Below are 13,107 nucleotides of genomic sequence, written 5' to 3'. Positions count from 1 at the left end.
ACTAATAACAACAGCTCACTTTTACGGAACACTTTGGCAGGCAGACAGAGGAGAAACCCAGGCCTGTGATTTCATCTGGAGGAAACTCCTGTGTGGGCAAACTTTCTCTGCTAATACTTGTCACCAGCTGTTGGTCACTTTAAAAAATATTACTGGGATCATTAAGAGGTTAAATGACTCACTTGCCTGGGGTCCTGCTGCTGGCCTGTGTCAGAGGAGGGACCTGAACCCAGGTCTTAACTTTAATGTTGGACCTCTTCATTATGCCACTGTCTCTTCACAGGTTTAACTGTGTTTTCTGCACACAAGGTTCCATGGTAGGAGCAAGGGACTTCTGCAATTTAAAGGCTCAGTTGTTGTTGTTTGTCCTTTGTTTTCGAAGAGGACCATGACATCAGGAAGATGATGCCATGACTTACAAGTGAATTGGATTTAAGTGAGGGAGGGCTGTGCAAAGTCACCAGCCTCACTTTCTCCTCCATAGCCATCTGGGTCCAGTGGCAAGATAGATCAGGATGACTGGAGATGGCACCCTAGAGGTTCAGTCATTTGTTAACTCTGCCATAGAGGACAGTGATTCCTATTATGTACAGAAGATGAACAGTGTAGATGCACTTACCGAGGGAGGGGTGAGTAAGGGTTATTAGGGACTAAATGGACACAATGAAATAAATGCCTAAAACACAGGTATTACCTGGTTTCATCTAACTGTTTCATATTCTCTATGGCTGTATAAACTTTTATTTTAACACCTCAAAAACGGAGTTGCCTGTCAGTGCCCTCCTGAAAACAAAGGCAGGTGAGTGTGGAATGTCCTGCCCTTTGTCAACCCATCCAAGGGACCAGGTACAATGAATGCCACACTACACAGGAACTTGAAAAAAAAAAAAACAAAAAAAAATTTTATTGCTAACTTTTGTTTTTACATTACCCACATGAGCCCAAATATCCCTCCCCATTTCCCCTCACAGAAAACCATCCTTTTAATAAAGAATAAAAAAGAAGGGAAAAAAAAAACAGTTCAGGAAAAATAACTAACACATCAAGTCTAACATAAACATACAATGGAGCTTCTTAAGAAACATTTCTAAATTCCTAAGTCTGTCTAGCATCTCCCTTGGTCTGGTTTGGTGAAAAAAAGGAATTCCCTACTCTAAGAGAATAATCATTAAGTCCAGATTCTAATATTAGCAAGGAAGGTTGAAGGAAATGATAAAGCAATAAATGAGTTTATCTTGGAAATTCTACTAGTTCAGGTTCTGGGGAGCATCTAGACAGTGACACAAGTAGCCAACTTCCATTAAGTTAATACTGAGTGCAAGTGGCACAAATATTCTCCAGGGTAAGGCAGGAAGATACTTCTACAGATTCACCAAAATGTTTGCTGACATTCCTGATCTCCATGTAAGGAAACTGGTTCAGCAACTTCTCTCACTCCATTTGCCACAATAATAGATATACAGTCTCATAGTTCTAACCCCCTAAACCACAATTAGAAAACCTCATAATTTCCTAGTTCATTTTGATAGGGGAGTCTCCAATGGCAAAAGGAATCAAGTGGCCATGTCATCATATCTCTTTTTCAAAAATCCTTCTCTTACTACAGATAATATTCCAAAACTTAAAAATGGACCAATATACACCCAGTTTTCTTCGCTAAAGAAAGGGCTTCACACAGTGTTGGGTGAAGACAAAAAAAGCATCATAGACCTGATATGCACTCAGAGATGGGCCAGAGGACAACTGGGAAAACTCACTCACTTTTCCACGGCTTCTCTTAGCACTCAGTGAAATGAGAGGGCTTTATTTTTAAAAGTGGTGGGACAATAAAATGTTAACAACTGTTCAAATTTACATAGTGCTTCAAGGTCAATAAAGTGCTTAATATAATCTCATTTGATCCTCACAACCACCTTGTAAAGGAGGTGCCATTATTAACCACCATCTTAGAGTTAGTTGAGGAAGCCAAGGCTCAAGGAGGTTGAATGACTTGCCCAGGGTCATGTATTCACAGCTCCGATTCTGAGCTGCAATTCCAAGGCCACTAGATCAGTCTGCCCTATAGACCTGGGTCTAAGACCCTGGCCTGTCCATCTTTCGAACCTACTCCTGGTGTGAAAAGGAAGAAGTTACTCTTCAGGCCACTCCATGTGCTAAGCTGCTGGGACAGCCCTGTCTACGTGTGAGAAGGAGGTTAACTGAGGAATATCTAAGCCTTCCTAATAACTCATGTAATTCACAACCTGGGTCAGACACTCAAAGATGAAGGGTTAGAGATAATCTCTTAGAACTAGAGCTGCTGGCTTAAACAAAGTCTGTATTTAAACTGCAAGCATCTTATCCAGTCAAAGCTGGGGCGTTTTTTGCAGACACCATTTGAGAAACACAATATCATAATAAAAAACTCATTTAAAGTACTTTTTTTTATTGATTTCATTGAAAACAGAACAAGAAATGGTCTGAGCCAAAAGACTGCTCTTAAAACTGTCAAAAACATTTTAACAGAAAAAAATAAACATGACCGCATTATGAATGTTTTAGAAGAGTTGCACAAAAAAACCCACGGTTACTGCACTAATTACAGTATTTAAAAAGATAGATGCAAAAAAAATTATATGACCTGCCAAGCCATCACACAAAAGTTGATGGCAAATTTATTCACACTACAATACTAACAATTTAAAAAAAGGTTCTCCTGCATTTTATACTAAAATCACTTTGTTCTTTTTATACAATTGATAGTTTATATTCACTTGGTGAGTAAAAATCACACCAGAATCAGCACCGTTGTTTGTGTTGTTTTTTTTTTTATTTTTTGTTTGTCCTAATGTTCAATAATGGTAGAAAATAAATCAGTTTATTAATCATCATAGCATGTGGCTTAAAAATTAAAAGGTGCCCAGCATCAAATAAACTGACAGGAGCAGACGAGCTGGTGCGTTGGTATCTTCTCCCTGTTACATGATCCTTGGCTCTCCGCAGCTCTTACTGAGCTCAGTAGCCTCTCAGAGAAATGCCAGTCAGAGGTTTGATAAATGTGTCTAGATATATATATATTTCTTAAAAAGCAAACTGATTTTTCCAAGTTAGTGTCTTGTACAATCCCTTTAAAACTTCCTCCCTAAGACTGTTAATGTGAAAGAAGAGACAAATCCTTCTGTAATGTGTCACCCGTGGAAACAAACACTGAACCAGTAACATGCTGAGGAGGCCTCAAAGGAGGCCAGACTCTTAACGGAGACAGCTTGTGGGAGCGATGGTGGCTTTGGCAGGCTGGCACAAAATAGGGGCTTCAAGAAAGGGAAAGAAAAGGACTCCAGAAAGGTGAGTTTGGTGACTAACAGGCATCTTTTAGAAGAGAGTGCATTGCCCAAAATTATTTCAATAGCATCAATGGGAATCACCAGATCCAGAGGAAGAAATTAAACTTGAAAATGCACAAAAACCACCATCAGAAACTCAGAAGGCCTATGCCAAGTGCCAAGTGAATCACTTCTGGAAACTGTAGGAAGAGTGACATCAAGTACTTCAAAGTTCACTGTCATGGACTGGGACATGGCTTGACTGAATGGCCTTGTCTAACTAGTAATGTCATTTTAAGATGGCTGGGAACCTCTCCCTTGCCTCTGACAACACCGTTATTACACACCCACAGATGGTGTTTCTGACATTTCCCCTAGTAAAATGGGTCATCACATCTCTCCCCACCCCCGCCCCCCCTAGCCCCAGGCTACTGAACTGGGAACTTACCGGAAACAAAAAAGTATTCAGCATGTTATTTCATAATTCCTCAAGTAACAGTCGGTGGCACAGCCCCTAAATCTTATGACCTCTCTTGGACTTCATTTGTAGATTTCTTGTCCTCTTTAAATGGAAATTTAAACAGTATTTAAATCTAGAGAGTTGAAACAATGTCAGTTTTGGTGATCAGGGCCTCAAAAAGGGTCAGCAGCTGCAGCAGAGCTGGTGTCCGGGAGCCCGTTCTCTTGGGTATCCTGGGACGAGCTTGCCTGACGCTGTGCCAGGGCTGCGCTGGAGTGCTTGCACTTGGGGGACCCACACTGACAGCTAAAGAATTTGCCTTTGATGTCCCAGAATCTGTCTCCATAATCAAACCTGAAAGAGAGCAAATCAAGGGTGGGAAAGAGAGAGGAGAATATTGAGTCATGGCATCATAGCAAGAGAAACTTTCACCACAGATCTTAAGCTCCTCAAAGACCTTTCCTCCACAGGTTCCTGCACATAATAAATATTTGCTGAATGAGTGAATTAATGGATGAGTAAATGGTAGGCTAGATGAGTGAAGGGGGAGATATCAGCACTGACTTCACTGTGATATGGTTAGAGAACAGAAAGGTAGGGCCTCTAAATCTTTTATTTCTATCAAATCAACTAATACTGAAATGTTAATGAAATGCTATGGGGAAACTCATTTTTCATTCATTATTCATCCCACTTGGTTTAGTTATTATCTCTACCTATAATATTCCTTTTTTTTTTTTGTCATTTCTAAACAGGTGTGCTGCTTCAGACTTATCTAGGAAAGGAATGAATTCTAACATCAAAAAGCTATGAATAGGAGCTCTTATGAGATCATGTGTGGGAAAAAAAGACCCATCCATTCAGTTCTCAATATGAAATCCTAGGTCAACTTCCTGTAGGCCTGATAGTTGGGAAGGGGTGGGGACCTTAATAAAGTAAAAGTACACACATCTCTTATAATAAGAGTTCCTGGTTCAAAGCACTCATTCATCCAGACAGTTAAATACCGGAGAGTTTATTTTCTAGACTTCAGTGACTTTGATTTCTAGTGTAAAAGGCTCACAGGAAAAGGTTAACGCGGTCAAAAGAATTCCATGATCTGTGTTCCCATTCTCACCTTGCCAAAGGTCCATGGCTGTACAGTGGAAGCTGAATGCAGGGTTAAAGAATCTGGGGAATCACAATACTAAACAAGAAAGGATCAAAGGGGAAAAGAAATTCACAAAAGGAAAAAGAACAAAATAAAGGGAATGTGAAGAACATATACTAACTAGGAAAGAGGTTAACTGTCCATGAATGTTTCATAGATTTGTATTATCTAGGAAACACAGAAAGGCTGTTTATTCATAGTTGCAAGTTAAGATCTTATAGGAAATCTCATTCGAAAGAATCTTGGGAGAAAGGGATGGAGAGTGATACAGAAGTGCAACTAAGGGTATGAAACAGTGTATATGCTGTTGGGCACAGCTGATGGGTTAGTTTTTTTCTATTTTTTTTTCCTTTTTTAAAAAAATCTTTGTTACAAATGGTAGCTTGACATATAGGAGAAGGAGAGGGTTATATTTAGAAAATACTGTGATGTAAAAATAAAAGGATAGGGTAGGGTGATGTTGAGAGTTCCAAGGCCCAAAGCCTAGGAGACAGAAATCGATATTATAGAGCAAACTGAGCAAAAAGACCCAGCAGAAAGGGAAGGGCTAATGAGGATATCCAGATACAGTGTAAAAAACTTTACTAGACATCAAGGGACCAATTCCAGTCCTAGTTCTGCTAACAGCTTGCTATGCTATCTGTGAAAGCTGTATTCCTTTCTGCACCTTAGTTTTCTCACTTGCAAAATGATGGGGATAAACTAATTGGAGAATTTCATAAGTAGAAAGAGCTAAGAATTTTACTATATCTGTATAGTAGGGAAAGAATTTTTATTCATTCAGTTGCTTACAGGGAAAAAATTTCAAGAAAAGTCATGTAAACTAGAAGTAAGTTTTTTATTTAATGATCAGCTAAGGTGACCAGAGTAAGAGAAAATTGTGTTCATCTTTTTCACTTGGACCTGGGATGCTATTGGTGTAGGGAATACCGATTGTGGAAACTTTCCCCACTGATGCGTGTCAGCCAGAGAACTGCCCAAGACACAGAGTGACATTCTTGGTTATTCAGCTAGTGTGTAACAGAAGCAGAGCTGGACTCCAAGTCTTCCTGACTCCAAGATGATTCTCTACTCACTACACAATGCTGTTTCTCTCATATATGAGAGAACAATTAAATCCACACATAATGAAAAAGAATGTACTGATAGGCAGTGAGATCTCTATTCCTGGGAAGTGTTCATGCTGAGCTTAGAAGACCAATCTTTGGAGTATCTTAGAAAGGGAATTCCTGCAAGATCTAAGAAACTGACCAGATAGATTTTGTGTGATATGGAGATGAAAGAGACTGTGAGGATCATTTAATCCAATTTATCATTTTACAGATGAAAAAACTAAGGTGCAGAAAAGTAAAATGATGAGCCCAAGGTCATACAGGGAGTAAGTAGGAGAGCCTGGATTTGAACTCATGTGTTTTGACTCTACCTTTCTACTATGCTGTCCCGTAGGTCCCTTTTAACTATGGTAGACTGTAACCTAATCTCCATCTATGTCATATTCTAAGAAAAAGGAAGTTAATTCATTTGTATGTTGCCTTTTTTAAACATAAAATGTAGTTATCTAGATTTAATAAAGGCAAAAGTAAACAATACCAGAATTTGTCATAAAGAAATGTTTTACTCCACACTCAAAATTTAGTAGTGTGAAATCTAAGATTAATTAGCTCCATTTATATGACAATTATCCTTGCTTTCTGTGGTAGGCCTTGTTGTGCTGCAAAATTATGTGATATGAGAAAAATACTTTGCTGAAGGCAACTGGGAAACAGAAGAATGGGTGTGAGAGGTAATATTCAATTTGGTGTTCTCCTATTTTTGTTTGACAGAAGCTAGAGCCCTTTTGGAAGCTCCCTATTTCTTTCAGATGCTGTCATAACCTACTGTCTAAAATATTCCATTAATCAATGTCTATATCTCAGCCAATCAGGAAGAAGATTTGTTTACTCCTCAGGAACTGTAACAACTTTCCAATTCCTTATTCTCTCCCTTTTTTGGAAGTACCTAAGATTTATATAATAATATAAAAACCTGTTATGTCCCTTATTAATAACTATAAGAATGCTCTGTAAACCCCCAGAAAGCATCCTTGGTGGTGGTTGGTTTTTTTTTTTTAAACATTTTTATTTAAAGTTTTGAGTTCCAAATTCTATTCCTCCCTTTCCCCCTTCCTGAGACAATAAGCAATCTGATGCTATACATGTGCAATTATGTAAAACATTTCCATACTAGTTATTTTGTATAACACTTGAATAAAAAAATTGAAAGAAAGTAAAAATAGCATGCTTCAGTCTGTATTCAAACAATATCACTTCTTTCTCTGGAGGGTGAAAGTATGCTTCATCATTAGTCCCATGGGATTGTCTTGGATCATTACATTGCTAAGAATAGCCAAATCATTCACAGCTCTCCATTGAACAATATTGCTGTTACTGTGTACAACATTCTCCTGGTTCTCTTCACTTCATCAGTTCATGTAAGTCTTTCCAGGTTTTTCTGAAATCATCCTGCTTGTCATTTCTTATAGTACAATAGTATTCCATTACAATCATATATCACAGCTTGTTTAGCCATTCCCCAACTAACAGACATCACTCGATTTCCAATTCTTAACCACCACAAAAAGAACTGCTATAAATATTTTTGTACAAAGAGGTCCTTTTCCCTTTTTTTTTTTTGGATGTCTCTGCAATACAGACCTAGCAGTGGTATTGCTGGATCAAAAGGTATACACTATTTTATAGCCCTCTAGGTATAGTTCAGAATTGCTCTCCAGTTGTCCTGGTGTCCTTACTCAGAAGTTCTCCTTACCCAGTAGTATATTACTCTGTACACCTTGAGGTTGTGGCTGCTTGAGCACCACCTTTCCTATAGGCTGTGGCCAGCACTGTCCTTTTAGTAGAGACGGCTTGTGATTTAGTTCCTGGCACCATTCTAATGCTACTATGCCCCCATGAGGTTGAAGTCCTTTCATTTCATCACAGCTTTTTCTGATTAGACTTGCTAAGTATGAAGTGACTTTGTTAGGGAAAGAGAGTACTACTCTTAAGTGATGTGCCACCCTCAACCCTGCTAAATTACTCCTCCATGTACCAATATCTGGGGAGCCACTATATGAGTATTCCTCTCTAGTGGACATGGCTGAAAAACTCCATGATGATCTAACATTCCTTTGCAGAATCCTGATTACGTTCTGTATACTGATGGGTCTTTTTTTGAGGGATGTCATCTGATACTCAAGCACTCATATGGTCTCCAACCTTCTGGGCAACCTCTTTGATATTTCATTTCAGAGCCCAAGCAACTGAGTTGACTGCACTCACAGAAGCCTGACATCGTGCCGATGGTAACAGTGCAACCATCTATACTGACACATGTATGCATTCAGCATCTGTAATATCACTGGGACACGATAGCTAAAAAGAGGCTTTCTGACATCTGACAGCAAAGTCATCATACTAATGCAGACTCCATCAAGGAACTTTTATCTGCTATCAAACTACCAACTGCTTTAGTCATTGTTCATTGCCCTGCTCACACCAATGGAACAGATCCTGTCTCATGACAGAGCAGCTGAGTGGATGCTGCTGCAAAACTCACAGCTCTAAAAGGACTTCAACATGTTTCTCATATCTCCCTTCCTTGGGAAGACAATTCAAATCCTGTCCACAATGACTCTGAAGTTGGAAAATGGAAACAATAGTTTAAGACTGAACAGATAGATAGGATCTGGGTGACTGAAGAAGGCAAACCACTCCTCCCCTGAGGCGTCTATCACCAGCTATATTTTTCTGTTCATAAGGGGGCGCCATTTTTGAACTCAGGGAATTGTTGAAACACTACAGCAAGCATGGTCAGCATCAGGTATTACTGCAGTTGCAGTGCATATTACTGCTTCCTGTCCCATTTGTTAGACATATAACCAATATGTTTTTGTAAAGTTGCCTTTCATGGTCACCCTTACTTACGTACTTTTACTCCCTTTCAACATCTGCAGATTGATTTTATATGGATGCCCAAGTCAGGTCACTATAAAGTTTGCTTTTTTATTGTAGATCAGCTCACTCAGTGGATAGAAGCATTTCCTGATTCTAAAGCTACAGCCAATTTTGTGGCTAAAATACTTCCCAAAGATACTATGCCCTGGTATGGTCTGCTGGCACGTGTAGATTCAGACAGGGAAGTCTCATTTCACTGATTTTATTCTTTCCCAAACATATTATGCTCTTGGGATAACTCCTAAATTTCATACTCCCTATTACCCACAGAATTCAGGCCAAGATGAACGCATAAACAAAGAACTTAAGGCTATGATAGGCAAACTGTATTCTGCAACCCATCTTAAAATGCCTGATGTACTCCCGCTTGCTTTATTTCATCTTTGAAGCAGACCAAAGGGGGAATTACATATCTCTCCCTACAAAATGTTATTTGGACACCCTTCAATGAAAACAAAACCTTCCTCCACTGTATATACATCATTACTAGGAGGAGATACTTCCACTGTTTCTAATATACAGGAACTACAGAGCAGACTGAAAGAACTCCATGACATGGGAAGAGAAGTACAGATGAGGCGTTTGGACTTTTTGTTACACGACTTCCATTGTGGAGACAGAGTCTACATCAAGCGTTTCCTGCAGACCAATGGAACTCAATCGGCCGGGGAAGGCCCATTCCAAGTGCAATCAAAGACCACTGTCAATGACAATTAAACCTCTTAAGTTTCCTCACATTTCAAAAACTTTTAAGGTAATTTTTGAAGGCCAGTCCATGATGGTTATTAAGGACAGGATTCCCTCATTCCCACTTGCATAACCTTTGTCAAATGAGTTTTCTCTCTGTATCAATAGAACCAAGGGTGAAAATACTACTCTCTTTGTAGGAGGTAATGTGAAACAAAAATGTAGTAAGACTATATTACAATGTAGTAATGCTCCCAGATACTAATGAACAAGAATCATTCATTTGTGCTAAAACCTATTTTAATGACAATACTCAATCTAGGAACCTTTCTTTTGTAACTCTTTTAAGAAAGGCATTTCAAGTATAAAGTCATGGGGATTAGTAACTCCAGGTCAATTTTTCATTTGTGCTGGAGCAGCCTTTTCTTCTCTTCCCCTGGGGTGGTATGAGACATGTGGGTTAGCCTATTTGGCCCCACCAGTATCAGTTTATAATCATTCTATGGGCCTAATTAGGAAGGACTACTAGAAATCTGGGGGCATGGTAGCATGAGCAGAGAAAGAGAGAATATAAGCCTCCAAACCCTACAAAGGAATCTACTCATGGACCAAAATTTCTCTGGTCTTTATTCTCAAACTTGAGGATGGGCTATGTCATGAAATCAACTAGAAAAATTTCTACTGAAAATGAAAAGTTGGTCCGAGGAACAACTGCAGCCATTGCTGAAACATCTAGTGTTGTCCTCTTCTTCCAGGTGAGAGTTAATTCTTTAGCAGAGATGGTTTTTGCAGAACCACTTGGTGTCAGATATTCTCACTGCTTCCCAGGGAGAAGCCTGAGCAATTATTATTAATAAGTTTGTTGTTCCTATATCAATAAGTAGGAGAGAATATCACCAATGTCCATGAACTACAACAGCTTATGAATGAAGCTCAGCAAACTGCAGAGCATAGTAATTCATATGGGATCATTCTTCCTGGTTTTCTTGGGTAACCTCCTGATTTTCTGGTGGAGGCATATTGTCAACCGTACTTAAATGGGTTCTTATTATCCTGGTTCTCATAACTATCTTTCCACCTTGTGTTCACTATTGTATTAGTTGTTGTACTCAAGCTTGCTTAAACTTAGCCCAAGAATGTTACGGTGATCCAAAACGCTGAACATACACACACATACACATATACATATGGATGTAATCCTACCAGAAAAAGCATATGTCTTGTCTATAGAGAATGATTCATGGGAGGCATGCCTCCCAAATATCAAAAGCGGGAATTGTACAATCTAAGATTAATTAATTTCATTTATATCATGATTATCCTTGTTTTGTGAACTAGGTTTTCTGTGCTGTAAAATCATGACTTAAGAGAAATGCTTTGCTGAAGGCAATTGGGAAACAGGAGAGTGGGTGTGAGAAGTAGTTTTCCATTGTGAGAGGTAGTTCCCAATTTGAAGTTCCCCTGTTTTTGTTTGTCAGAAGCTAGTGCCCTTTTGGAAGCTCCCTATTTCTTTCAGATGCTATCTGAATGTAAATTTACTAACGTAAAACATTCCATTAATCAATACCTATATCTCAGCCAATCAGCAAGAAGATTTGTGTACTCCACAGTAACTGTACCAATTTTCTAATTCCTCATTCTCTCCCTTTTTTGGAAATAGCCTAAGATTTACTGAATATTATGTAAACTTGCTATTACCAACTATGAGAATGCTCTGTAAACCCCAGACAGCATCCCTGGTTTCTGAAGAGCATTGGTTCCCATTTATTTAGTAACTGCTAGCTTTGGTAATAAATTAATCGTGCTTGGAACTTTGTTGCCTCAATTTATCTTTATCGCAGACTTCTACAGCAACAGTAGTACAAGACTTCCTGAATTCTTTTTACCCTTGACACTCAGCTCTAGAAAGTAAGGAATGTCACAGCAAGTCACAGTGTTAAGAATTGGATCCCCATTGTACATAAGTAAGGATTGACTTCCCATAAAAATGGTCTCATTTTATGGACTGTTAGAACATTACTGTTCCATTTTCTTAAACCTATACTGTATTTACACCACTGGGGGAAAAACTGAACCAGCTCCTGCCACATGGGCTAGGTGAAATTAAATTAAGGGTCAAACTTTTCCTCATTACTAATGTGCTAATCCCTAAAGACAGAAAACTGAAAAAAGAACTTTTGGAATAAAGCAAAGATCTACCAACATAAAACAGCCAAATATGTGCACACATGGGAAAAGAAGCATTTATTAAAAACCTATTCTGTGCCAGGCACTCTGCTAAGCACTTTACAAATAGTATTTCATATAAATGAGTATATGGGAAACACATTCCACCATTACCTGAGTATGTATGTGTACACAAATACACAAAATTTAAGGAGAGGACATGCAAGTATAAGATAATGCAAGAGTACATACCCTAGCTCTTCTCCTGCTTCTATCTGCCGTGTACTGAAGAAGGCAATCCGAGGGAAACGCAAGTCCTGATGTGACATGAAGACACGCACAGGAATGAGGTTGGGCTCACAGAGGTGGTTTATAAAACGACTGATGTTGCCATAGAAACGGGCATCTATGCAGTAAACTTCTCCGTCCTGGGGTGGGGGGGAGAAGAAAAGCATCACATTGCATTTTGAAGATTATTTGGTTTGGCTTAAAGCAACTGAAACAAGTCACTTTTCAATGAATACACAAAATCAACGAGGGGGAAGGAAGAATATAGCAGAAGATGCATGACTTTAAGAAGTCAGTTTCTTTCAAATAGGGAATACCAAGACAACACTTAAAAGTCTGAAAGGTTTCAATATCTATTGTGTTAGTGCCTACTCAGAAATACTTCAGAGTTGTGGAGATAGCAAAAAAAAAGTTTAAAAATTTCCATTGCACTGGAGAAATTTGGGGAATGATACAAATGGGGACTGAATAGAATAGAAGAAAGTAAACAAGGATTTTACTTTTTTTTTTTTTTTTTTTTTTGGTGAGGCAATCGGGGTTAAGTGACTTGCCCAAAGTCACACAGCTAGTTAAGTGTTAAGTGTCTGAGGCTGGATTTGAACTCAGGTCCTCCTGACTTCAAGGCCAGAGCTCTATTCACTGCACCACCTAGCTGCCCCAAACAAGGATTTTATATACATGAATTTACCATTCATTTATCCATCTACTAGGCTATTATGTTTACTTTATATGAACACTATATTAAGGGCTGAGATAAAAGGTTTAGATAAGATAGGCTCATAAGGATTTTATAATTTACTGTGGGTGTGACAGATAAAATGCATAGTAGTTTTAATGTAATATATTTAATGTACTACATTATCAATCAGCAACCATTTTTTCTTTTTTTTCCCCCAACAAGCAATTATTAAGCTTCTTATGTGCTGGGCACTGTGATAGGGGCATACAAAGACAAAAATGAGAGTCCTCATTTCTCAAAGAACTCACATCCTATCAGGGGAGACAGTATATATCTACACACACACACACACACACACACACACACACACACACACACACACA

The 13,107-nt window shown here is 38.7% G+C and overlaps 1 protein-coding gene across 7 annotated transcripts in view; it reads right to left on the bottom strand.

Annotated features, from left to right (window-relative positions):
* Positions 1–2,408: 2,408 nt before the first annotated feature.
* EHMT1 (euchromatic histone lysine methyltransferase 1) overlaps positions 2,409–13,107 on the bottom strand; it is a 293,851-nt gene continuing 283,152 nt past the window's right edge. For all 7 annotated transcript variants that reach the window (XM_027849525.1, XM_027849531.1, XM_027849548.1 and 4 more), the window contains 2 exons: positions 12,010–12,185; positions 2,409–4,116 (listed from right to left, as the gene is read on the bottom strand). In XM_027849525.1, coding sequence (XP_027705326.1) covers positions 3,936–4,116; positions 12,010–12,185 — 357 coding nt within the window. In that variant the 3' untranslated portion in view covers positions 2,409–3,935. The remainder of the gene's footprint in view (positions 4,117–12,009; positions 12,186–13,107) is intronic.

The sequence above is a fragment of the Vombatus ursinus genome, unplaced genomic scaffold (assembly GCF_900497805.2).
Source record: "Vombatus ursinus unplaced genomic scaffold, bare-nosed wombat genome assembly UNPS02000580.1, whole genome shotgun sequence".
Taxonomy (NCBI): Eukaryota; Metazoa; Chordata; class Mammalia; order Diprotodontia; family Vombatidae; genus Vombatus; species Vombatus ursinus.
This window is presented reverse-complemented; position numbering and strand designations above follow the sequence as displayed.